The 27,437-nt window shown below is 43.9% G+C and overlaps 3 protein-coding genes across 4 annotated transcripts in view; 1 reads left to right on the plus strand and 2 right to left on the minus strand.

Annotated features, from left to right (window-relative positions):
- The window catches only part of mpnd (MPN domain containing), a 29,415-nt gene extending 16,606 nt beyond the window's left edge, over positions 1 to 12,809 (plus strand). The window contains exon 12 of the mRNA XM_047823152.1: positions 12,122 to 12,809. Within this exon, the coding sequence (XP_047679108.1) occupies positions 12,122 to 12,274 (153 nt within the window). The 3' untranslated portion in view covers positions 12,275 to 12,809. The remainder of the gene's footprint in view (positions 1 to 12,121) is intronic.
- Positions 376 to 25,757, minus strand: LOC125146347 (uncharacterized protein C2orf16-like). Its single transcript, XM_047823155.1, has 2 exons — positions 21,146 to 25,757; positions 376 to 957 (listed from the first exon to the last, which is right to left on the minus strand). Exon 1 carries the CDS (start codon positions 25,279 to 25,281, stop codon positions 24,523 to 24,525), a length of 759 nt encoding a protein of 252 aa, XP_047679111.1. The 5' UTR covers positions 25,282 to 25,757; the 3' UTR covers positions 376 to 957; positions 21,146 to 24,522.
- Positions 4,119 to 26,294, minus strand: sh3gl1b (SH3-domain GRB2-like 1b). Of its 2 annotated transcripts, XM_047823153.1 has the most exons (10): positions 25,774 to 26,294; positions 17,769 to 17,837; positions 13,165 to 13,237; positions 12,873 to 13,016; positions 10,276 to 10,409; positions 9,530 to 9,688; positions 8,621 to 8,724; positions 8,105 to 8,241; positions 7,366 to 7,410; positions 4,119 to 5,000 (listed from the first exon to the last, which is right to left on the minus strand). In XM_047823153.1, the coding sequence occupies exons 1-10, from the start codon at positions 25,816 to 25,818 to the stop codon at positions 4,804 to 4,806; spliced, it is 1,107 nt and encodes a 368-aa protein (XP_047679109.1). In that variant the 5' UTR covers positions 25,819 to 26,294; the 3' UTR covers positions 4,119 to 4,803. The 2 variants fall into 2 exon arrangements, with proteins under 2 accessions (XP_047679109.1, XP_047679110.1); XM_047823154.1 differs by lacking the exon at positions 7,366 to 7,410.
- Positions 26,295 to 27,437: the final 1,143 nt, after the last annotated feature.

Consider the following 27,437-nt stretch of genomic DNA (forward strand, 5'->3'; position numbering starts at 1 on the left):
TGGTTCGGAGCCGGTGCTTTGGCGGTCGAAACAGAAAGAACTGGTTCTAAATTAGGCTCCAAACCAGCACTCGAACTGCCTCGGTGGAAAAGGGGCATACGAGGGGCCCCTAGCAGAATTTTGTTTAGGGCCCCATGGAGGTCAGGATCGGCTCTGGTCGGCCCGAATCATTTTTCTGAAGCGTTTTTCAAACATCGTGCACCGCACCTTTAAAAATTAACGATGAAGATTGACGTGCGAGTCGTTCAGGATGGACATGCCGATTTTATTTTATTTATATAAGACGGTGATCATCCAAAAAGTAACGTCGTCTACACAGGGCTTTACTCTCACATGCGATTCGTCCTCTCATCGGTACACAAATGGTCCCAGAACCAGGATTTTACACATTTATTTATTTCTGTAAAAGTCTGCGAGAAAGTGAATACAAATATTCAGGTTTACAGGATATTTAGGAATAACAGAATTCTGGAGTTAGTTATTTTTCCTTCAAGACAAACCAGATTTTTATTTGTATTTTCTTTTAACAAACTAATCCATACATTAGCAAGCTATCATATAGAGCTAACATGCAAATAATTATTTAAAAAAAAAACCCCAGATGTGTACATAGAAAAATAATATAATACTAAAGAAGACGCCCAGAATATTCTGAAGTGTGTGAAATAATTCTGGCACTCTGGTGGATTAGACGGGAGAAATAAGTGTAGTGTAACTGCAAAGGCACGTATGTACTCATGCTTGTACGTCTGCACGCAGCTCGTGCCGAAGCCGGAGACGCCGAGTCCTTTTATAGGGTGCGAGGGAACGGAAGGAGACGCGACGCTGAGGGGGATTGGTTTGGTGTCCTAGCTTTGTCTTTTGTGTCCTTCTCATGAAACGCAAACGGCTTTGTTTTTCTCATCCTTCATTTTATATCGATTAGAAATCTCTCTCATTCACACACACACACACACACTCCCACGCACTCACACTGGCACACACACACTCATACACACACACACACACTCACTCACACTGGCACACACACACACTTCACACACACACATCACACACACTCAAACACACACAGGCACACACACTCATACACACCCACACACATCACACACACAGGCACACATACATGCATGCACACACACACTCAAGCACACACTCGGACACACTCTCACACATGCACACACACACACACACACACACTCCCATGCACACACACTTCACACACGCGCACACGCACACTCACGCGCACACACACACGCACACTCACACACACACACACTCCCACGCACTCACACTGGCACACACACACTCATACACACACACACACTTCACACACAGGCACACACACTCATACACACATGCACACTCACATACACGCACTCACACACACTTCAGAGACACACAGGCACACACACTGATACACACACACGCACACACACGCGCACTCACACACACTCATACACACACACGCATGCACAAACACACTCACGCACACACTCTCGCGCACACTCTCGCGCACACACACTCATACACACATGCACACACACACACATCACACACACTCACATACATGCACTCACACTCAAACACACACAGGCACACACACTCATACACACCCACATCACACACACATGCACACACACGCATGCACACACACACTCACGCACACACTCGGACACACTCTCGCACGCTCACACACACTCACGCACACACACTCACACTGGCACACACACTCACACACACACACTCACACTGGCACACACACTCACACACACACACACACACCCTCCCACACACTCCCACTGGCACACACACTGGCACACACACACACACAGGCACACACACTCATACACACACACGCACACTCACTCACACGCACCCACCCACCCACCCACACACACACACACTAACACTAACACACACATGCACGCCCGCATGCACACACACACACACTGTAAACAGGACAATACAAATATAAACAGATTACTCGGGCTAGCAATTTAAACACGCAGGACAAACATGCGAGACAGTAAAGTCGAGGCTCAGCGTTTCACATCATAAAGCATCACACACATCACGTCACTGTACACATGTGAACGTCAAATCCTTTAGATCACACGCAGTCTAAAGTCTGAAAGCGCTGAAACCCATCTGGTATATATACGGAAGCCAAGATCCTGGAGGTTCACGTCGTTATTATCACTCAGGATGATTATTTACTATTTTTGACACTTTAGACTGTTTCTCTTGTATGCTTCACACGCTCACATACACGTCGGCCTGAATAAAAGACGAGTCTTCACCGACGTCCGGTTTAAAGAAGAGCGATAATAAAGACGATCGAGTAAATGTTCATCTATTTAATCATTTTCTAATTAGTACAATTTTTTTTTTGGGCTTTTAGGTCAAATCCCTCATCCTAATCTGTTCTTTTTATCATAACTCCATTTACATCCAGTACTCGTGTAAGGTTTTTTTTATATTACTGCTACGTGTGAGTTGGGAGGGGTCGGGGCTTCCGGGCGGCGTGTCTCTGTGGATAACAGAAGGTTTCGCTCTCATGGTTTTATCTTGAGTTGTCATGTAGAGGTGATGATAATAGCGTCGGGATTCAGTAACGGTCTGAATTTGATAACGACAAAGACGCGTGTTCGAGTATAACGAGATACGGAGCAAATAACGACCGCCTCCAAAGTACTTCAGAGCTTCCGTACACAAGCACGTAGAAGTGTGTGTGTGTGTGTGTGTGTATGAAACGAAAGGACACCGCCAGCAGTATCATCTACAGAGAAGCTAAAATCAAGCAGCACGTTAAAGCCGAGCACATCCTGTTGGCCGTTTTGGCGTGCAGTCTCTCGAAAGTCACCGTACTCTCGAAAGTCACCGTAGTGAGACGAGCGAACTCCTCGTCGTAAACGTAAATTCGAATCTGTTTAATTCATTCACAGGAGACGGGATGGTGTAGTGTTTTTAAACGGGTCGGATAGTGAAAGCAGGTCCTTCTGTGGATAACGGACATGTTCTGTAAACACGGTTGTAATGTCTGACGTCTGTTATGATGAGACGAGCGAAGATGAGATGTTTCTCCTGTTCGACACAGCACGCGCGCTTCACCCGCTCGTCCGTCCGTCCGTTACCTTAATAACATCGGTGTGTGGAGATCGGTATATTTTCCAGACTATAACCACACCGCGATACGCTGCTAGTTTGAGTCGCACACGTTTTACTTCGCGTTTGTGACGCAAGTGTTGTTTTAACTCAGCGATAAATTGTTGAAGCCTGAAAAATCAGACCGTTTATTATTACAGCGAGTAAAATCGCATTAGAGTAAAATCGCATTAGAGTAAAATCGCATTAATCGTTAATGCGATTTTACTCGTTTTAAAATTTAGTACAAATATTCAGGTAAAATTCAGATGCTACGGTTTAACGTTGTGGTGAATAATAGCGTTTAATCGTTCGGTCTTATCACGTGAGCTTAGAGGCATTTCTGGTGATTAAAGATCGAAAATTCGACCTAATGTTGACGATAAATAATACCTCGAGTCACGAATATGTTTAATATTTGAGCAGCTGTATAAAAAATGTATAGAATTTATTTAAAAAACTCCAGGACTGTAAAATTGAAGCTCTGTACAAAATCAGTTTAAAAAAATAGCTATACAACTTTCCCTATGAATTTAACGTGATCGCCGTCGTGTGAGAAAACGGCTGCTTGTCTGGAACGATAGCGATTAAATTCGCGTAGTTTCGTTTGTTAAATCGATTTCGTCACGAGTCGGATTAAGATCGTGAATCCGTTACGGTTCGGTTAATCCGTAAACGTTTATAGTCTGGAAAATAGATGCGTTCACACCGAATACATCGCTACGTTAATCTTTAGAGAAAATGAATCCGTGTTGGACTTTAATTTATCTGTGTGTGTGAGTGGGAGAGGTGAGAGTGTGTGTGAAGCTCCTGTACTGTGTGTGTGGCTCAGGAACGCTACACACTGAGCGGCTGGAACACACGCAGCCCGCAGTGCCGAACGAGTCCACGTCCAAACAGTCTGTAAGCTCGCATCCTGTCCAGCAGGGGGCAGTCAGGAGACGTCGGGTCAGTCCAAGAATCTCGTTTTTTTCTCCCTGTACAGTAGGAAACTTGCCCCAGTTTTTTTTTATTTTTTATTTAACGCTGGTTCTGGATTTGATTATGGGATCAGGGTATGTGATCGCTGCCCTTAAAGAGACACTAACGGAACTTTTAACGGAGCGCGAGGACTATTTATTTTTTTGGTAATTCTAGGTTCCTTAGTGTGGTTTTATAAGTATGACGTGGAAGACGTGGTGAAAATGTGACATGATGGAAAACAGGAAGACGTTTGTTACCTGACACATTCTTCGGATTTTTAGAAAACAATGCATTCAGAAGTTTTTTTTTCCTCTTCAGTGCTTTAAATCTTGCTTACAGGCTCTTAAGAATTGGGCGATGATTAAAAATGGTCGCACGCCTGCGCCGAACCGCGAGGTGACGGAGACGTAGGGTTTTTGAAACGGACGGTACGGTGAGACGGAGTCATCTTTACCTGTCAGTTAATATAGCGTTAAAGTCGCGTTAGTCTGTCTACGAGGTTTAAAGCGGTCAGTCCCGGTCGTCAGTCGTTCGTAATCGGTCCTTCGTTTCTTCTTCTGGAATGTGAGAAGAAAAAGTTCTTTCCTTGATTAATAAGAGGTCAAAAGTGCCGGAGTTCAGGTGCTGAGATAACTGAAAATCCCTCCGTAAAATCCCTCTTTTGTGCTCTCTCTCTCTGTCCCGTGTCACTGAGGTTTAGCGCAACAGCGGAACGATGACTTCCACGTAGTTGCAAGGGAAGAATCCTGACTGGTTGCGCAGCGAACCCTCGAACCAGTTCTCGTCGATCTGGCTGGTCAGGGTGATGATGTCGCCCTCGCGGAAGCCCAGCTCGCCCTCGTTCTCTGGTTCGAAGTCGTACAGGGCTTTACAGCATGCCTGGTCTGCTGGAGCTACACACACACACACACACACACACACACACACACACACACACACACACAGAGTGTCAGAGTGTTGAGGTGGTGCGTTAGACTCCTGAGCTGGCGTTAGGTTAATATAAAATAGTGACACGTTGCAGTTAATGATTAATGCCTCAGCGGTTCGGCTTTGGTGAGTGATTTTGGTCAGAAAATTAATGAATGGTAAACATCTGTATAGTAAAACAACTGGAAGTTTATTCAGCCTTTATTTAGACTGTGAACTCAGGGTTGATAGGAAGATACAAGTCCCTTAGTGTGATCTAGGGCTGGGCGATAAAACGATAACGATGTGTATCGCGACAGACACGTGATCGATATTGATAAAAAAAAATTTCGTTTTTTCTTCTGTTTTTTGTTTTGTTTTGTGTTTTGCGGGAAAAAAAAGGAAATGTCCATCCATCCATCCATCCATCCATTTTCTACCGCTTATCCGGAAAGATTCTGCAGTGATGTGGTCGATATACCGGTCTGTTTTGGTGAAGAAAGAGCTGAGCCACAAGGCGAAGCTCTCTATTTACGAGTCGATCTACGTTCCTACCCTCACCTATGGTCATGAGCTTTGGGTCATGACCGAAAGGACGAGATCCCGGATACAGGCGACCGAAATGAGTTTCCTCCGCAGGGTGGCTGGGCGCTCCCTTAGAGATAGGGTGAGGAGCTCGGTCACTCGGGAGGAGCTCAGAGTAGAGCCGCTGCTCCTCCACATCGAGAGGAGTCAGTTGAGGTGGCTCAGGCATCTGTTCCGGATGCCTCCTGGACGCCTCCCTGGGGAGGTGTTCCGGGCATGCCCAACCGGGAGGAGGCCCCGGGAAAGACCTAGGACACGCTGGAGGGACTATGTCTCTCGGCTGGCCTGGGAACGCCTCGGTATTCCCCCAGAAGAGCTGGAGAAAGTGTCTGGAGGGAGGGAGGTCTGGGCGTCCCTGCTCAGTCTGCTGCCCCCGTGACCCGGAAAAAGGAAATGTAATTTTTATTTATTAATATTTTATTTATTTATTTATTTATTTATTTATTTATTTATTTATTGTAATTTTTTTCATCATTGCCATAAGATGATTGTTGCAGGTGACAACTCGAAGACGTTAATAAAGGCGACTGTATGAAGAGTCTCTCCTCCGCTGTCTGATTCTCTAACCGGAATCCTGTTCGTATTTGGCCGCCTCGACCGGTTTAACCCAGACTGATAGCATCGCTCCCTCACAATCGGACATTTTATTCTCCGTCAGAAGGAAATCGGAGGTCGCGGAGCGAGTTCGGTTGCGTTAACAAAAGGCGCTCGCTTTCTGGTAACGCTTTACACTAGTTTATTACACTTTATTAAGCATTTCTTACATAAATGTTAAATGTTCATTGTGACTTTAGACTTATGTTTACATTCTAATTATTGGAGGTTTTCTGGTTGGTGACATTTCTGTCTTAATAACTGAGGGGATTCTGATCAGAGGAAGGTTTAAGTTTAAAAATAGATTTTTCTCCTGGTCCTTATTTTAAATGGGTCATAAACAATATCGATATCGACCGATATGAAACACTGATATCGTGATACGGTTTTCAGTCGTATCGCCCGGCCCTGGTGAACTATGACATACGTCGTTATTTTCCACTTAAACTGCTGCACGTTTACCTTCTACTTACTAATGAGCTTTAAGGATCATGATTAAATACTAAATGAGCTTCCTTATTGAAGGAAAAGCCCAAATCTCATTGTATATTCCGTATGTGTGTGGGGTAAAGGGAAAGCGCAGCGCAGCCCCACCCTCCTCTCCGTCTCCTGCACGCGTGTGTGTGAACATTGTGAAATCTCAGGCGTGGAGATAAAGAGGAACTGAGCGGCTCTGACGTCCGCGGCGTCCGGCACGTTCGTTCTGATCGACACCGGGCTCGGGAACGTGTCCGCAATCTGCTGCACGCGAGATCCGCTTCTCTGGAACCGCTTCAGATCTCACGTAACCCGTCGTGGTCACCATGTGCTTCGCAGACTTCGTGTTTGATCCGTATGGCGATGAAGCCCCGATTACAGACGTCACTCGGTGATGTTTATCGGATTAAACCTCGGGCTCAGGAAATGATCGGGAGAGGATGTGTGCATGCTGTTAGCTACAACACACTCGGTTACAATCCAATCAGGCAGGACGGGTGTTAGGGTTTTATGCAAATGAGTGACGCGGTGGCACAATTTCAGCGACATAACCGTGAACGGACGGAATGAGAAACTTATAAACTTGATCTTATGCACTACGTAACCTTGATGAGCGACTACGTCCGTCGGTCGTCGTGTCTTATTTCCCCCTAAAGCGCACACACATGCACACGTTCACACACGTCTCTGACTCACTCGGTCTGGGTTTCCACGCCGACCTGCTGCGTCTGAACGACTGATCTGATGATGTCAGAGGAGCAAAAACAAAAACAGAGTGAAACGAGGTCACAGAGTGATGAGAGACGGACAGCTGTCCTCTCGTCCTGCCGTCTCTCTCTCTCTCTCACACACACACACACACACACACACAGCCAGGCGGCGGTATCACACCCTGCCACCGACCCATAACATCTTACACACAGTGTACATTGTCTCTTTCTCTGTTTCTCTCCTCATTAGTCTGAGTGAGGGGGAAAAAAAGTGGTGGAAAAGATAGCAAAAGAAAATAGAAATGAACTCGTGCAACTGTGGCGTGAAGCCGAGTCACAGTCGTCACCCTGAACTCTCTTGATCGTTTCGTCCTGATGCGTTTATTCCTCCTGTTCCACGATGTACTAACGACATACTTCTCCTTCTTCCGTTTTACTTCTTGCTGCAGTTTTCTTACAGTTCTATAAAGCGCTAACTAAATGGACTTCCTGTGAGCAGTGATGTCACGTCCGGGTGGTGGAGATAAAGCCGTACGACGTCTCCTCTCTCCGTCCTTCACTTGCGGATCGTACGGAGCGATATAATCACGGCACGCCTGTCCACCGTATATAATTAATATAGTGAATGTCACTTGCGTCTCCTTGTACCGGTCGAAGACCGACACCCGACTGCGTCGGGGTCGTACCTGCAGCAGGAGCAGGTGGAGGAATGTTGTGTGACTTACCTGTGGTGCGGATGGGTGGAGGAGCAGAAACAGGTGTGAAGCCTCCGTTCGACTGCTCGTTGGTTTCTCCAAAGTCAAAGACGGGTTTGGGTTTGGGGATGTACTCTTTACGGGGACGAGTCTGAGCCTCGAGAATCCTACACACACACACACACACACACACACACACACACACACACACAGAGGGAATTAACGAGCATGTCGTTATACCTCGTTAAGCACATTTCTGTCTTGAGTGAACCTTTTCTATCTATTCTATATCTAAATGTCTTTCTCTACACATCCCTCTAACTCTCCATCTATGCACTCTCTCTCTCTCTCTCTCTCTATTGTATCCCTCCTTTTACGTTCTTTTTTTTTTACCATGCTTATCCCTCTCTCCCGTTGTTCTGTCCGTCCGATTCATATATCCATCCAGTCACGTGAAAGGGTTAGGGTTAATAAACACCGTGATGAATTTAATTCTACTCTGTGCTGAACACACACACACACACACACACACACACACACACACACCTGTCTTTCAGTTTGTCAGAGAGTTCTTCAAGAATCAGTACAGCTTGTTTGTGATACTGTAGCTGTGCCTCCACCAGTGACGAGAGCTGACTCACCTGCTCGATCTGCAGAGAGAGAGAAACACACACACACACACACACACACACACACACACACCTAATAAATACTCCTCCTTTGCTTGATAGTCCATACATATACACACGCACACACGTCAATTCTCCACTATTAAAAAACAAACAGATTCTTTCGAGTTAATGAATAACTGACTGTGTAGCCGCAGAAAGGAAAACACACACATCCGCTCTCACACACACACACACACACACACACACACACACACACACACACACACACACACACACACTTACAGGCTGTGCCTTCATTCTGATCCCAGTATTCATAAATCTATCAGCAATAATGCCTGAAACCCTTCAGTTATTTATTTCGACCACTATAAATAAGTCAACAGAGATGAGTGAGTGCAGTGTTCTGATGGTCCAGCAGGGGGCACCGTGAGCTCTCTAGGGACAAAACCCAGAAAGACATAAGGAAAACAAATCCAGGGTCCTTCTTACAGACTGGGACAAAGATCTGTTGCAGCTTTAGTAAAGTGGGCCATGGCTGTGAGCTGTGACTAAACCACTGTACTGACAAACAGCGGGCTGGAGAAGCCGAGCCGAGGCCTGACGGTGAAAAAGGAGTTCAGGGTATATTTACAAACAGCAGAAGCAGAGCAAACAAAGCCCTGGACTTTATTACAGCTCACTTACTGATACCCATAAAGACTTTTTAGTAGATTCTGCAGCAGCTCTGACATTAGTGTCCTGTGTAACGGTCACAGATGAAGCGGAAAAGACGAGCGATGTAACGGCGATAACCTTAACCTGGAACATCCATCGTTTTGCTTACGTCAGTCTCCAGCAGGTTGTACATGCTGATCTCTGCCACCTCTTTGGACTCGTGGAATTTCTCCAGCGCCTGCTTCACTTCCTCGTCCGGGATTTTACCCATGCGCTTTTTCTTGTAGTCGTAATCCAGCCGACGACCTTCCAGCTTCTTCAAATGATGCTGCAGGACAAAAACAATAACACACACACACACACACACTGAGGTTTTATGCAAATGAACTTTTATTTGATGTTTTATTGACGTCATCCCTGACATCTGACATAAATGCCGCACATCACAGAAATAAGGCTGAAAGGCGTTTAAGCTTCATTCACCTCACGTTCCATCGGATCCCCAAATCCCGCCCACTTTCCTCTCCTAAAGCATTGCGTTGTGGCCTGGATTTGCATACTACAACCTTATTGGCTCTGATATTTAAGATGATAAATGCTTAGAATACTTTATGAACGTCTTTCTGTTGTTACATAAAGAGATGCTGTGACACCGCTGTGTTTAGTTTTCATTCTTTTTCTGAATATAAACTTAGTTTGTTGATTTTGTCAGAAGCTGTATCTCCCTCAGCTTACCTGTATCTCTCTCGGCTTACCTGTATCTCCCTCGGCTTACCTGTATCTCCCTCGGCTTACCTGTATCTCCCTCAGCTTACCTGTATCTCCCTCAGCTTACCTGTATCTCCCTCGGCTTACCTGTATCTCCCTCGGCTTACCTGTATCTCTTTCGGCTTACCTGTATCTCTCTCGGCTTACCTGTATCTCTCTCAGGTCTTTGTCACACAGGCCTTGTAGAGGGTCGATAAAGTTCTGCTTGACGTCGATGTCCAGCGAGTCCTTCACCTCAGCCAGCCTCTTCATACTCTCCCCGACGTCGACCAGCGCAGCTCCTGCTCGGACGAAACAGCCACAAGATCGAATTTTCACTTTCACCATAACAGCAGGGTTTTATTTCTTTTACAGCAATTCCACAACCATTAAGATTTCTATTAAAGGTGCGGTCTCCGATGTTTGAGAAATGCTTCAGAAAACCGCGTTGAGCCGACAAACTAAACAAAAATCAAAACACACGTGTAGCCAATGAGCAGAAAGGGGCGGGTCTTGTCGATATGGGCAGAGAGAGTGTTCAGTGCGCATGTGTGACATTAGCAGAAAGCGGTTTTAACATCGACATGGAGGATAAAAACAAAGAAAGAAAGAGAAGAAAGACTTACGATAAGGACAAGAAGTAGGACGTGTTAATATAGGATCAGCTTTCCAGCGCTGGAGAGAACTGAAGGAGCAGGAAGTTGGCCACATATTCACAGGTTGGAGTTTCCCGAGTCAATAACTCCTGAGCTAAACGCTGTTACTACACAAATAACACCTCTTTTCTATCGTAGTAATGTAGAGAGGCAGCTACAACCGCGTTTTGTGTAGTAACAGCGTTTAGCTCAGGAGTTATCGACTCAGGAAACTCCGACCTGTTAGCATGTGGCCGACTTTACTTAAGACGCTGAGGCGCTTTTTTCCTTCTCGATAGGTGAGTAACGTTGGTTTTGCTTTGTTACACAGAACTAATATATGCCTTTGTCCTTTACATGATTATGCTTGTGTGTCATTTTTGCTTGTTTGTTTATCTGCAATCGTATTGTTCTTCCCTTCAGCTATGATAAAGACACATTTCTTATCATTAGTCACCTGGGTTACGTATGTATGTGTGGGCGGAGCTATCGATACAGGGGTGGGACCCATTTGGGTTAGGGGCGTGTTTGTGTTGGTGATTTCAAATGTCAACATTGGCTTTCAAACAACAGAGACCCCACCTTTAATTGGAGAAGGTTATGTCCTTTTTTAACAGATTGTAGTTACGTTCAATCTTGCGGAACGTCTGAGAAACGACTTCCTGTTTTCACTTACATTATAGCAGCTACTGTACAAAAAGGTCTTTCTCCAGCTTGTCGTGTTAAAGAGAATCTGTGAAGATAAGCGTAAGCTCCTGTTGTGAAGTGACACTGGAGACTCCTTACTTAGAAAAAAAAACCTCACCACCTTAATGACTGTCTGAACCCGCCGAGGCCTGGCGGACGAGCTGTTACCATAGAAACGATAACGCGTTAAAACAATAAACCTGTGACATTTTCCGGACAGGAAACTGACACCTCCTGACGAATAAGAATCCATAACTCCACAGCTGTAGAAGATGAATTAGTTACACACGTGTAGCCAATGAGCAGAAAGGGGCGGGGCTTGTCAATATGGGTTAGTTCAGTTCAGCAGTTAGTCCTGGATGTGGATTAAGATTCATTTATAATATAAAACAGCGTATTAAATCGTCTGTATGACCTGGCTGTTTAATACGAGCGTCTGAAGCATTGGAGGCTTTTTTTCTGCACAAAAGATCATTATTTATTTATAAGATGACATAAGGACACAAATGTCATCATCGCCATGGAAACAAAGTGGGTGAACGCAACAATGCGATCTCAATAAGCTGCCTGCTTGGGTCTATATTTACACAGAGCAAAGCCATAACACTTTCCTCACTGTGTGTTGAGATCCACGCTTCGGCTCAGATGATGTTTCTATACAGAACAATTGTACTGTGTGATTTCTGTTCTAGACGGCACCAGAAGCAACGAGCGATCGAGAGATCGGAACCAAAACGCTTACAGAAATGAAGGGGAACTGCTACAAGGACAACATGTTGGACGGAAAAGGAGACAAGCTACGGAGAAAAGTTACTAAACAATCGGCGATGCGTTGTAAAGAATAACGGAAAGAAAGTATCGGGATATTTCTGCTTGCCTCTGTCCGGAGGTTACGTCTCTTTTCGTGGGGGTGCCAATAATAAAAAATCCGTATACGGTGATGCGTAAGGGCAGAAATGCTCCATAAACTTCCGGTCTTTGTGAGGGCTAGAACTCTTGATTGGTCAGAAGGACGGCGTGGACGAGTTTTCTTTAGCAGCGCCTCTGACAGTCGCGCAGCTTTACAGTATATTAATGCGCTCGCTACTCAGTACTTGTTTCCATAGCGACAGCACATTCACATGCATTTGTATGGAGAAAGCTCCACATAAAAAAGCGTCATTAAATAATTCATGCAGTGAATTCATTCACTTTCTTCATTTATGGAGGGAGTCTCTGGTTTTAGCACTTTGTAAACGTTAACTGCGTTTTTTTCGGTCTCTCTTTTTTCTTTTGCAGTTTTCTTTTTTTTTTTTAAAAAAACCCACTGTACATAGATAGCTGCTGTAACATACACACGAGATATAAAGCAAAGTAAACAGAGAGAACGTGTTAGAAATCGTGATAATAATTAATAACAAATCTCGTGTTAATAACGTTAATGTAATATTTTTGTGAGCTCACCAAAGTTTGTTTCCTCTCCGAGGTCACGGCCGTATTTGCCCATACATTCTCCCAGAAGCCCCTCTGCCTGCGGGTATCCGGGGCTTTTCACCTGCCCACGGATCTTGGACATGGTGTTTAACATGGAGAGCTTGGCACGAGACGCTAATACACACACACACACACACACACACACACACACACACACACATACACAGAAAATAACTAATACAGACCTAAACCTTGCTTTAAACATAACTTCACTAACTAGGTGAAAACACTTTGGCCTTTTTTTTTGCGGCTCTGCTCTTACCCGGGTTGGGCTGCAGGTACTCCGAGGTTTTGGAGATGACCTCCACCACGGCTTTGCTGGTCACGTCCACTTTCTGCAGAAATGGAGAAACCGGAGTCACTACACGAAGTGCCACACTACACTACACAGGGAGAACATGTAAACTCCACACACACAAGGTGGAGGTGGGAATCGAACCCCCAACCCTGGAGGTGTGAGGTGAGCGTGCTAACCGCTAAGCCACCGTGCCCCATAAAAACTATATAAAATATGAATATATGTGAAATATAATGTGTATACATAAATGTGTATGGTTTTCATGATTGTCCTTAAAGTGTCCATGTGCAGTATGGTGTGTATAAAGTGTATAAAGTGGCCCTGTGCTGTGACGGTCCAGAGTTAAAGTGTCAGTCCAGAGTTAAAGTGTCGGTCCAGAGTTAAAGTGTCAGTCCATAGTTAAAGTGTCAGTCCAGAGTTAAAGTGTCAGTCCAGAGTTAAAGTGTCAGTCCCAGAGTTAAAGTGTCAGTCCAGAGTTAAAGTGTCAGTCCAGAGTTAAAGTGTCAGTCCAGAGTTAAAGTGTCAGTCCAGAGTTAAAGTGTCAGTCCAGAGTTAAAGTGACAGTCCAGAGTTGAAGTGTCAGTCCAGAGTTAAAGTGTCAGTCCCAGAGTTAAAGTGTCGGTCCAGAGTTAAAGTGTCAGTCCCAGAGTTAAAGTGTCGGTCCAGAGTTAAAGTGTCAGTCCCAGAGTTAAAGTGTCAGTCCCAGAGTTAAAGTGTCAGTCCAGAGTTAAAGTGGTCCAGAGTTAAAGTGTCAGTCCCAGAGTTAAAGTGTCAGTCCATAGTTAAATTGGTCCAGAGTTAAAGTGACGGTCCAGAGTTAAAGTGACAGTCCAGAGTTAAAGTGACAGTCCCAGAGTTAAAGTGTCAGTCCCAGAGTTAAAGTGACAGTCCAGAGTTAAAATGACAGTCCAGAGTTAAAGTGACAGTCCAGAGTTAAAGTGACGGTCCAGAGTTAAAGTGACGGCCCAGAGTTAAAGTGACAGTCCAGAGTTAAAGTGACAGTCCAGAGTTGAAGTGACAGTCCCAGAGTTAAAGTGTCAGTCGAGAGTTAAAGTTTCAGTCCAGAGTTAAAGTGACAGTCCAGAGTTAAAGTGACGGCCCAGAGTTAAAGTGTCGGTCCAGAGTTAAAGTGACGACCCAGAGTTAAAGTGTCAGTCCAGAGTTAAAGTGACGGCCCAGAGTTAAAGTGTCAGTCCAGAGTTAAAGTGACGGCCCAGAGTTAAAGTGTCAGTCCAGAGTTAAAGTGACGGCCCAGAGTTAAAGTGGCGGACCAGAGTTAAAGTGACGGACCAGAGTTAAAGTGACGGTCCAGAGTTAAAGTGTCAGTCCGGAGTTAAAGTGTCAGTCCCAGAGTTAAAGTGTCAGTCCCAGAGTTAAAGTGACAGTCCAGAGTTAAAGTGTAAGTCCCAGAGTTAAAGTGTCGGTCCAGAGTTAAAGTGTTGGTCCAGAGTTAAAGTGACAGTCCGGAGTTAAAGTGTCAGTCCCAGAGTTAAAGTGTCAGTCCCAGAGTTAAAGTGTCGGTCCGGAGTTAAAGTGACAGTCCCAGAGTTAAAGTGTCAGTCCCAGAGTTAAAGTGTCAGTCCGGAGGTAAAGTGTCAGTGCAAAAAGAAGGTTGTGCAGAAAAACAGTGAAGATGGAGAGAGAGGTCCAGTACTAGATCCAGATCCTGGGTGTTCCCTGGTTTAAACTCCAAATGGCCTGCAGGAAGAAGCTTCTCCTCGTTCTCTCTGTGTTTGCTTTGAAGGAGCGAAAGCATTTTCCTGAACACAACAAACAAAACAGTCCATTGTTGGGATGCTGAGGTCCTTTACAACCTTCCTGGCTCTGGTCCTGCACCACGTGCTGTAGATGTCCTGCAGGTCAGGGAGCTCGGTGTGGATGGTACGTTCAGCTGAGTGCACCACCCTCTGTAGGGCTCGCCTGTCCTGCATGGTGCTGTTCCTGAACTAGGAAGTGACGCAACCCGTCAGGACGCTCCCGATGGTGCAGGTGTAGGAAGTCTTGAGCACCTGAGAGGGTAGTTTGAAGTCCCTTAAGCGTCTCAGATGGTACAGAGGCTAATGGCCTTCTTCACCAGGGTGTTGATGTGACAGGACCAAGAGTTTTTTTTACTTTGTGGTATTAAATAAATATTTTTATTACACTTTTTTACCTCTTCTAATAGCTGCTAATCGTAATGTAAATAAATAAATAAATAAAGGAAACGAAAGCTACTTTCTGCTATTAAAGATTAAAGATAAAGATCAGAGGACAACAAGATTCTTCGATAACGTCACATTTTTCTAATAAAGCTCCGTTTGGATAAAAAAAGATTGTAAAGCCTTAGCCATTTGTCTTCATTTACATCACTCTATGTGTATGAGTGGCTGTAACAGGTGCCACTTTCCTCACACACACACACACACACACACACACACACACACACACACACACACACACACACACATACACACACACGGAGCAGCAGGTTAAGTACAGCTGACATTTCCCTCAGTGGTGTGTGTTACAGCAGCATTACATATTAATACCAGCATTACCTCAGCAGTTCTGAGCACAGCAGCTTCGCTCGGGTTAAACATTTAGTGTGGCTCGAACTCGTGCAAAAGTTTACACACCCCAGGACCAAATATTTTAATACCGACGAGACAATAAGGCGGTGTGTAAAGTATCAGATAAATGACTATAAAATATCGTTGTTATGACTTTATGTTTTTTTTTTTGTTTTTTTTTAGTTCTATTTATATCTTTTTTTTTATTTGTAATCAGGCCATCCTTAAAAATATTTTGGTTTGCAGTAACAGTAAAAAAAAAAAAAAAAAAGGGGTCGGTAGGTAGGTCTATATATTTTTATTTTGGTGTGATGGTGATTACGTAAGTATGACTTTAAACAAATTAGCATATCATGATGTCACTGACTGGGTCTTCGACCCGTGCCTTCGGGCGCATCATCGCAAACCTTATTTGCAACCACCAAGTTAAAGGGGTGTCGATCTGTTTTAATGAATTTTTTAGATGCATCATGGCGCCCGAACCCGTACGACTTCGAACGGTGACGGCGAACATTTTGTTTACTGCAGCCACAGCCATCGTTACCGAGCGCGACCCGTCGACTCTGACGGTGAACGAGACGAAGCGAACGCACAGGCCGTAGTGTGACATCCGGGAACCAACAGTGTAAACATAGATGACGTCACGGGTTTTTATTTAAAAGAAAGAACGTAGCCTTCCTTTGTATGTGGGCCGAGGCGATTTATATATTTACAATACTTACTAAAATATAATTAATATTATTTTATAGCTTTTGTATTAGTTGTTTGAAGTGTATAAAAAAAAATCGTTCGGTCTTCATGCAAATTTACAACTGGCAAGTCGGTCGGACTTAAAGGAAAAAAATTTCAATAATTGAGTCGGTCCTTAATCGACAGGGTTACGCCAAACAAGAATATTTTTAAGGATGGCCTTGTGCTTGTGGAAAGGAGCAACACTGAGACCTGCTTCATTCAAGACTATTCTGAATTTCTAGTAAATGAGTTGAAACACTTTATTGGAACGCTTTTAGGTCTCCTTAATATTTGAGAAAGAAATCTTATGATATATAAGTTTAAACCCTGACAGCATGACCGACTGTGCGCTCTTTAATTGTGTCCCCACTATTCTACTCCACTGTATAACATTTACATATATATACACATGTATATAAATATATACATATATAGTCTTCCGAGAAAAAGTCGAGCGCTTCGTGAACCTGGAGGATGCATTTATTCAAACGGAAAATACGTGTGTCGGATGTCGGACACTTCGTACGCTCAACACGCGCAGCTTTGCTTGCGTAGTAGAAACTCCGTGTAGTGTTTGCAGCGTGCAGCTTAGGTCTGCTGTGGCATCGGTTGGAGTCGAACTCCGGGGAAAACATCGAGCGTTTTCCTTTTTAGCGGAGCTCCAGAACGACACGCCTTTTTAACGTTCTAGCGGCTGCTCCGTACGCACGGCGTGTCGCTGAATCGCTGGAAGTTTTCCAGATTTTCCACTAAAACACATCAGTGTGCTTCTGCTGTGGGTGAGGAGCAAAAAAACTGACTCGGTGTTCAGAAAGAAACTCGGTCAGTTTACTTTTCAGAATGCTGAGACACACTTTGAAGTGAAATCCACACTGAAATGTTTAGGAAGTCGTTCAGGAAATCAGCAACGCGTGTGTTTATGATGGAAATGAATCCTGTAAAGCGCTTAAATTCTCAGATCCGACGAGGGTTTAAGTGTAGGATGTGACCAAACACACTTTTGTTCCAGCTGCCGGGAAACAGGAACTGTTTACAGCGAGAAACAGGGAGCACAGCCAACAGAGGTGCCAAAACTTTTAACAAGGCGATCACAGCAGGTAGAGAGATAAACGGTGGACAGCGTGAATCATCGAGCGGCAGAGTGTGGGAGATTTACGCGACATCGTCCTGCACGGCTGTACTGAAACACATCTGTACCTAACTCTGAACATCTGTACAGTATTTAAAAAAAAAAAAAAAGAATTTCTACATCTGCAGAAAAAAAAATTAAATGCCAAACATTCTTACTTTCTCCAGGTCTTTGAATTCTTCATCCAGCTTGGTTCCTTCTGCTCCTCCAACCTTCTCGCTCACCATCTGCAGACACACAAGTAAGTGTTCATCACGGTCAGCGCTGAGCGTTACACAAAGGACTGAACGAACGCTTCGCGTCATATAACCAACGTCGAGCAACATCACGAGAAAGATGATGATGATGATGATGATGAAGATGATGATGAACTGATGATGGGCGGTTTATGAATTAGACAAACACATAATAAGACCAAAACCATGATGCTAAGCAATTTGAAGAAAAATAAATAAATAATGATGTTCCTTCCTCTATTTCCATGTCATTTAACACGACGTTAACATTTATATTGAAAGCCGTTTAATTCGTGTTGTTTTTATTTACTAACACGTATGTGGGCGGGGCCTTGTGTCCAGAGTCCCCTGTGATAGGCTCCAAGTTTCCCATGATTCTGTGTAGAATTGCAACCGGCTGGATGTGGGCGGTTCTAAAATCGAGTGCCACAAGAGCCCACTTGAGGGCGCCAAACTTTACCGCCAGTGTTTTTTTTAAATAGCTTTCTGATTTGGGTCGTGTCTAAAAAAAATGGCTGCTGTCCTAGCTATCGTGCTACTATTTAAACATCTCTGTACCTGTGTTATTTTTATCGGATATATTTTGAAAAGCTTTAATCATCGATTTATTGGCAAAAAGTTTGCAGGAGCGTTTATACCAAAATTCTGTGTATTGGAATTTTCATATAAGGAACTCGCTAACTGATCGAATGGAACTCACGTTGTTGTTGATGTGTTAATAAGGCTTTCATTTCCGGATCACACACCAGTTTAATGACCATTTTGTGGCACTCATTCATTCATTCATTCATTTTCTACCTGTTATCCGAACTTCTCGGGTCACGGGGAGCCTGTGCCTATCTCAGGTGTCATCGGGCATCGAGGCAGGATACACCCTGGACGGAGTGCCAACCCATCACAGGGCACACACACACTCTCATTCACTCACACACTCACACACTACGGACAATTTTCCAGAGATGCCAATCAACCTACCATGCATGTCTTTGGACCGGGGGAGGAAACCGGAGTACCCGGAGGAAACCCCCGAGGCACGGAGAGAACATGTAAACTCCACACACACAAGGCGGAGGCGGGAATCGAACCCCCGACCCTGGAGGTGTGAGGCGAACATGATAACCACTAAGCCACCGTACCCCCCCCCCTTTGTGGCGCTCAGTCATTTCAAATTAAAAAGTGATTCTGTATCAAATCCATAAATAAAGAAGAAATTGAGGTGTTCTAAATGAGGGGGAGGGGTTAGCGTGCGTGGCTGAGCTGGATTACTGGAAGCTTCCTTTGCCTTTGTAAGGAGTTTTGTGGGCGTGGCTACATGTAAGGCTGCGGTGTCGTGAACTGTTGAACGGACGGCTGACTGAGCTGAAAGTTCTGTCCGGACAAAGTTCACGGTGTAAAACTGAACACACACCGCGTAGATGTGTCTAGCGATCGCAACATGGCCCGTGTTAGAAATTTCGGCTATGTGGAATAAAATACTGTAAGAGTCCAGACTTCTCATATTTTCCCTGGTTTGCACTCCCTCGCCCGCCCTCGCACTCCTTTTCTCTCTCTCGCTCCAAAATGCCTTCACCAGATTCTTCACGTGTGACTTGCCCCGAATAAAAGACTAAGCTCCGTCTTGCGTCTCGGGTCCCTGGAAGTCACCTTTTTGTCTGTCGTCCCCGTGCTGTAGGTTTTATTTATGCAGGGACGGCGCTGCGTGTTTCCGAGATCACGTCACGACCCGATGCTAATTTCACACATGTGCACGAAGTACAGGAAGACACTAACGCCAACAACATTCTTATTTTTGCAGATCTGGTCTTTTTTTTTTTCAGGAACATGTTTACAGGAACTGTTTAATCCCAGCACTGCTGCAGATTTCTCAGAAATTACACGTAAACCTGTCGCTGTGAAGAAGGAAAACCTGATGAAATGCTTTTCGGTTCATCTTCCGAGCTCAAACATCCCACACGCTCACACACACACACACACACACACACACACACACACACACACACACACACATACACCCACCCACACATACTGACATGGTCTCAGAGCTCAGAATAATAAAGCAGCCAAATTTCACTTTCGCTTAATAACCAATTTATTTTTCCTCCCGTTCGGTTGATGCCGGTTCCCACACACACACACACACACACACACACACACACACACACACACACACACACACACCGGCCGTCTCAACGCTTACATAACAACTTTCTCAAGAACTTCTGATACGATTCACACTCCAACTCCTCTGTATTTTTGAGAAAGATTAAAATACTGGCAAGCTCATCTGTGTTTGGCGGTGTGGGAGGCTTTAAAGTGAAAGTTTTCTCAAACTCGGCGACTCTTTAAACGTCGGTCTCCTACAGACGTGGCGAGTTCTCGCGTACCGCGCCTCCGAAACCTCCGCTCGTGAATGTTCGCTCAGAAATGCGTGGAATCCATGGAAACACTCACGAGGCCTTACGGAATATTCGGTTGTCCGGTCATATGTCAGTAATCGTGATTATAACGTACATCCGCTCATGCGATTACCCTTATGATTGCGAGTATTACAATATAAGGAAATATAAATGATGTAATCATGTTATAAAGTGTTTATAAAGTGCTATTTGTATTGTTATGATTATTTTTAAAAAACTTTTAAGGCTTTTTTTAAGTAAGTGTTAGTCGTCGTGTTCGTTACATACTGTATTATAACAAACGTTACCACGAATACCAGGGACTTATAAACTGGAGCAGAACTTCGTCAGCGTTAGTGACCTAACGTGTTATAAACACAAGTTATGAGTGCTTTATGAACACTGCTATAAACCGTGTAAGATGCTTTTCCGTGGCTTTGTAAACGATGCCTTACGAACGCATTATAACAGGTAAGGAATGTATTTGTAGAATAAATCGCACAGGAACGTGGTTATAAATGGTCATACAGTTTTCTCTGAGGGGAAAACTGTTAAGACACGATGACGTTTGTCATGAGACGAGTCTGTTTCACTGACACAGGTCAAAAGTCTCGGGAAACGAAGCCTCGTTTGACCTGCATTTTCCACCACAGAGGAGCAGGAGCGTGCACACACACTCACACACACACACACACACACACACACACACACACACACACACACACACACACACACACACACACACACACACACACACACAGTGCTCTGGGATGCGCTCGTCAGCTGGTGAACTAGAAACAGGGTTAATAATTAAAAGGTCATTTCTGTTGAGTGAGAAGTGAAGTGAGGTGTCTGAACGTGTCAAATGGTGGAAGCGGTTCGATAAACCCTGCAACTCTAAACCACACACACACACACACACACACACACACACACACTCTGTCCAGCGTGAGGTCACGTCGGGTTAACACAATCCCATTAGGTGTGTGAGATAAAACGCGGTGTTGTGTTTAATATATTGTCAGTTTTATGACTGTATGCATAAGAGATCGTAAGGTGCTCATAATAAACACACACCACCTACACAACTCTGATGCTTTGTATTTTATACACAACCAGCTGTACAGCAGGACGTTCAGCATGAGCAGATCCTGAATAAAACCCTGACAATAACAACGGCCTGAACGCCGTGGGGCAGATAAATAAATAAATAAATAAAAATATGAGGTGTCGTGCCGAATCCGGTCTCCAGGTTTACAGCACATCTGATATACGTTAATCAACCTAAACACTTCCAGCTGGAATAAAGACAGAGGAATAAACGATATGCTCGATTTTAATGCTGAGGAACTTTTAATAACTGAAGCAGAGTTCCGTAGAGTTTTATTCCTCTTACACACCAGAGCGATCTGCCAACAAGTCTGGATTCATTAATGAAAGTATTGCGTGTAAAATTTTTAGCGGGTTCTAGTTGTATTTAAATGTCCGATAAACAGATTCGTCCGTGTTCACGTATCTGTTATAGCAGCTATAAACGCTCGTTCTCTTGCCAGCGTCTAAAAAAGCCTACAGTGTCAGTGAACTCGTCCGTCCTGAAGACGCTACGGCTTTACCTCGGTTACAAAGCCACACTGACTCTGGAGACTCAGTGTAAACTTTACACAGACGTCTTTCTCCTCTCAGGAGAAATGGTCAATGAGCCAATCAAAGCTTCTGACCAATCAGAATGCAGAATTCATGTCGGGTAAATCCATTTAATTGTAGTTTAAAGAGGCACAAACGCTGGTAAAGTTGCAGGACTGTGGACCCCGACGTCCTTAACAACACAATGCGTTTGTTTTGATGTTTAACTTGAGTTCCTTCATTAAGGTTCCTTCGTTACGGTTCCCTCGTTACGGTTCCCTCGTTAAGGTTCCCTCGTTAAGGTTCCCTCGTTAAGGTTCCCTCGTTAAGGTTCCCTTGTTATGGTTCCCTCGTTAAGGTTCACTCTTTATGGTTCTCTCGTTAAGGTTCCCTCGTTACGGTTCCCTTGTTAAGGTTCCCTCGTTAAGGTTCCCTCGTTAAGGTTCCCTCTTTAAGGTTCTCTCGTTAAGGTTCCCTTGTTAAGGTTCCCTCTTTAAGGTTCCCTTGTTACGGTTCCCTCCCACAACGAAAACCTCATCAGAAATCAATCACGTATTTGGGATTCAATAAAATGTGACCTGGCTTACGGGAAGTACACAAACGAGCAACGTCACATGTATAACCAGTGTATATTCTTCACCCTGGCACAGTTTACTTATCCATGCATGTGGAATGCAGCAAAGCATCATGGGATAGGATGAGGGTATGAGACTAAGGCCAGACTGTACTGACACAGTTTGTCTCTGGCTCTGTGTCTTTCCTCTGAGCTGTATTGATTACAAAGGGACTCTGACACGAGCTGCATGCAGCACCACTGCAGTCCAATCACTCTGACAGCCAGGCTACACACACACACACACACACACACACACACACACACACACACACACACACAAACCCACAAAACACAAACACATGTCCATTCGTTGGCTAGTTATATGGCTCCTCTTTGGCCTGAAGCCAAACAACAAAGCGGGGCTCCATTTTGTCCTGCTCCAACTCTCCTCTTCCTGTCTGTAGGACATGCTCTCATTTCTCTCTCTCTCTCTCTCTCTCTCTCTCTCTCTCTCTCTCTCTCTCTCTCTCATTTCTCTCTATCTCTCTCTCTCTCTCTCTCTCTCTCTCTCTCTCATTTCTCTCTCTCTATCTCTCTCTATCTCTCATTTCTGACAGGAAGTTGGGAAGTGGTCTGCCGGCTCAGTTTCCTGCTATGATCAGCGGAAAGGAAGTGAGAGGTTAGGCACTACACACACACACACACACACACACACACACACACACACACACACACACACACATAAACACACAGACAACCCCGCACCCACCACCCAAAAAAAAAAATCTGTCTGACCCATTTTACTGGATTTGACTGGATTTGACTGGACTGGATGATGTGATCGTGTGTGAACTCTGAGTCACTCTCTCGTACAGCTCGTCATGAACACACAAATACTGATGGATTATTAAAGACACGGTTTATATCACTGCCTTGTTTTTAGCTTTGCGAGGACATGCTGAGATCTCGCACGCTACGAATAAAGGTTTCGGATAAACAACGGCTATTTCTGCTCAGGATCTCAGAATTCTTCCTGAACTAAACTCCATAAAGAAAAAAATTTAAACCAAAAGGAAAACTGAATAATCGTGTACTCAATCCAGGTGAAGCTGGTAAAACCCTATGCATGCTAACGAGTTCACGTGACACTAACGAATATTATCATCAATCCCAGAATGAAGATCCACTCATCCCTGTTCTGTTACTGCTGCGTGCGTGAAGCCTGTAGGCTAGTCGCTAGCTACACGAAATTTTCGACTTGTTGTAGATTAACTTATTTACATGGTGAACTTTTTTCTTAAACATTTAAAGTCATCATGTCACAATGACCTTTCTCGCTCGTGTGGGCATGGCCTGTTCACCGTTTTAAATCCAAAATGAACCATAGAACAAAAACACCATGTCTCAATTCAACACTATTAAAGAAAGTACAAAGGGATAAACGCTTGTTCTGGTGCACTGCTGAGGAATCAAACACTTCAGGATGGACTGAATACTGTGGTGGTTAGAGTGAGTCGACTTCATCACGCCAGCCTGTTGTTGATTAGTTTCCGACACTAAAACATACATGGAAGTACAGAGCTGTGGATTTGTCACTTCTATCTTTCAGAAATTAGAACAAAATACTTTGAACGACGTTCTTGCGTTTTTTTGTCACAGCGTTGGTGAATGAAGCCTACGTGAAGAAACGTAAATGTCAAAGCCAGGCATCGAAATCAAAAATCGGTGCGTCCCATGTGTGTATTAGAGCTAGTAGATTAACATCTAAATGTAAAGCCTTGGTGAGAAAGGACCCAGAGAATGAAGTGCTTTCTGTAAGAGTGCAGCGGTGGGTCGTCCAGGCGAGACGTTTCAAACCCACAACCCACTCAACTCAACATCCAGCTGCGCTGAAAACAGAACCTACCCAAACCAATGCTTCATAAAGAGGACGTATTTAAAGGGGCTGACAGATGCCCCTTTTCCACTGAGGCAGTTCGGGTGCTGGTTCGGAGCCAAAGCCTAATTTAGAACCAGTTCTTTCTGTTTCGACCGCCAAAGCACCGGCTCTGAACCAGGAAAAGTGGTTCTTAAGTAGCACCAAATCGTTGCTGGTCTAGACTTAAGGACCACTTGCGTCAGGGGCTGTGGGCGGGGCTACTGTTAGAAAAAAGAGAACGGAAACCCGTGGTGAAGCGAGTGGACTCTGTAGGATCCTCAGGTTAGGACTCTGTAGGATCTTCAGGTTATTACTCTGTAAGATCCTCAGGTTAGGACTCTGTAAGATCCTCAGGTTAGGACTCTGTGGGATCCTCAGGTTAGGACTCTGTGGGATCCTCAGGTTAGGACTCTGTGGGATCCTCAGGTTAGGACTCTGTAGGATCGTCAGGTTAGGACTCTGTAGGATCGTCAGGTTAGGACTCTGTAGGATCCTCAGGTTAGGACTATGTAGGATCCTCAGGTTAGGACTCTGGTGGATCGTCAGGTTAGGACTATGTAGGATCCTCAGGTTAGGACTATGTAGGATCCTCAGGTTAGGACTATGTAGGATCCTCAGGTTAGGACTCTGTAGGATCGTCAGGTTAGGACTATGTAGGATCCTCGGGTTAGGACTATGTAGGATCCTCAGGTTAGGGCTCTGTAGGATCCTCAGGTTAGGACTATGTAGGATCCTCAGGTTAGGGCTCTGTAGGATCCTCAGGTTAGGGCTCTGTAGGATCCTCAGGTTAGGACTATGTAGGATCCTCAGGTTAGGGCTCTGTAGGATCCTCAGGTTAGGACTATGTAGGATCCTCGGGTTAGGACTATGTAGGATCCTCAGGTTAGGACTATGTAGGATCCTCGGGTTAGGATTCTGTAGGATCCTCAGATTAATCCACATCTACATTCACTTCCATGGACATTTTTTTCCAGGCCAGTTATAGCAAACGTGGCACATATTTTCCTAACTGGTCTAACCTCAAAACCAATGTTATGGTCCTGAAGTAGACGATGTTACTCAGCGTTATAAAGCTTGTTAAACTTGTCATATCGGCACATTTATTATAACCTGGAGATTGTTTTCTCTCAGGAAAAAAAACCCCCTGCAAGAGCAAAGCTGGGAGACACAAGAGAATAAACAGGATTTAACCCTAATATACACCCTGATCATGACTAGGCTTGTGTTATACACACCTCATATACTTTAAATACATACACACTCAGTTATAAACAGTTATAACTCACTTATTCACTCTCGTGTAACCGATTTAACTCGAAACAAATCTGTAAAAACCGAATCATTCCGAACCGATTCATATTACAAATGATTTGTGTCGATTTTAATCAGAGTGTAAACAGAAAACAGGTAGGAGAAGAAGTCAGAAGAACAAACCTGGCTTGCTTTGTAAAACTGCTTCTTTAAACCCGCAACAGACATCTTTAAACACGTCCCTCTGTTGTTTCTCCCGCAGAAGGAAAATGAGCAACTTTAAAAAAAAAAAATCCCAGGGACAAAAAAATAATAAGTAACGAGAAAAACCGGGTGTGTGCGCGGTGTTAATGCGAGTGTTAATGCGAATGTTAATGTGAGTGTTAATGCGAGTGTTAATGTAAATGTTTATGCGAGTGTTAATGCAAATGTTAATGTGAGTGTTAATGTGAGTGTTAGCCGAGAGACTCGGTCCAGCGGCACGGCGCAGACATCCAGCGGGTTTGTTTCTGTTTGTTTCTGTTGTTAACGTTAATCCAGCACTTCTGGTACAAACAGTTTTCCTTTGTTTTAAACGACTTGTTGGCTTTTAAAAATATCCGTGAAAATGTTCCGCCTCCTGCTTTTACAGCTGAATGGAGCAGCGATAGAAAAAGCAACAGCGTAGCCAAGCTAGCGGTCCTTCGCTCTGGAGATACCGTTCCGCGCATGCGCAGTGAGAGGACTTTGAGCAAATTGTGGACAACGGCGACCTCCAGTGGACGTGATGTGTGTATACACGGGCTGATACTTTCTTCTTCTTCTTTTTCTTCTTCTTCTTCTTCTTCTTCTTCTTCTTCATAATAATAATAATAATAATAATAATAATAATAATAATAATAATAATAATAATAATAATAATAATAATAATATTGTTGTTATTATTAATAATAAGAATAATAACAATAATAACAATAATAATCATATTATTGTTATTATTATTGTTATTATTATTATTAATAATAAGAATAGTATTATTATTATTATTAATACTACTACTACTACTACTACTACTATTACTACTACTACTACTACTACTAATAATAATAATAATAATAACAACAACAACAACAATTCATTCATTCATTCATTTTCTACCGCTTATCCGAGCTACCTCGAGTCACGGGGAGCCTGTGCCTATCTCAGGCGTCATCGGGCATTAAGGCAGGTACACCCTGGACGGAGTGCCAACCCATTGCAGGGCGCACTACTACTACTACTACTACTACTACTACTACTACTACTACTAATAATAATAATAATAATAATAATAATAATAAATCATTTATTCACCTCAATAGGAATACAGTAAAATGATTGAGAGTAATCTAAATAATACTTTTGATCTGATCGAACGAAGCGGGTTAATGTGCTTCATTTAATACTCATCAAACAGTTAACAAGGATATAGGACATTCACACCATGGTGGTGGGGGGTGGAAAAGGGGTGCAAATATTTTGCTAAAAGCTCTATTTCTTGTGTTGTTTCCCAAAACAATGGGCCTTTATTTTTTCATTCAAATGTAAATGTTACACTCCTACGACTGACTTACGAATAACGTAAGTCTGTCGTAGGAGTGTAACATTTACATTCACACCACGTAGCTGATGCTGTCATCCAGAGGAACTCACAAAAGTACTCCGTAAAACGTTCATGAATATCCAGTTAGTGTGGAATATTGCTATGTTTTGTGTAAATTCATAAATCTTGGCTCCTGATTGTTTAAATGACTCAATTCCTTTTGTTTATGCATTTTTCCCTCATTTCACGTGTTCACCTCTCTGTTAGCTTTAATTTTTTCAGTGAG

This window comes from Tachysurus fulvidraco, chromosome 14, assembly GCF_022655615.1.
Source record: "Tachysurus fulvidraco isolate hzauxx_2018 chromosome 14, HZAU_PFXX_2.0, whole genome shotgun sequence".
Classification (NCBI taxonomy): Eukaryota; Metazoa; Chordata; class Actinopteri; order Siluriformes; family Bagridae; genus Tachysurus; species Tachysurus fulvidraco.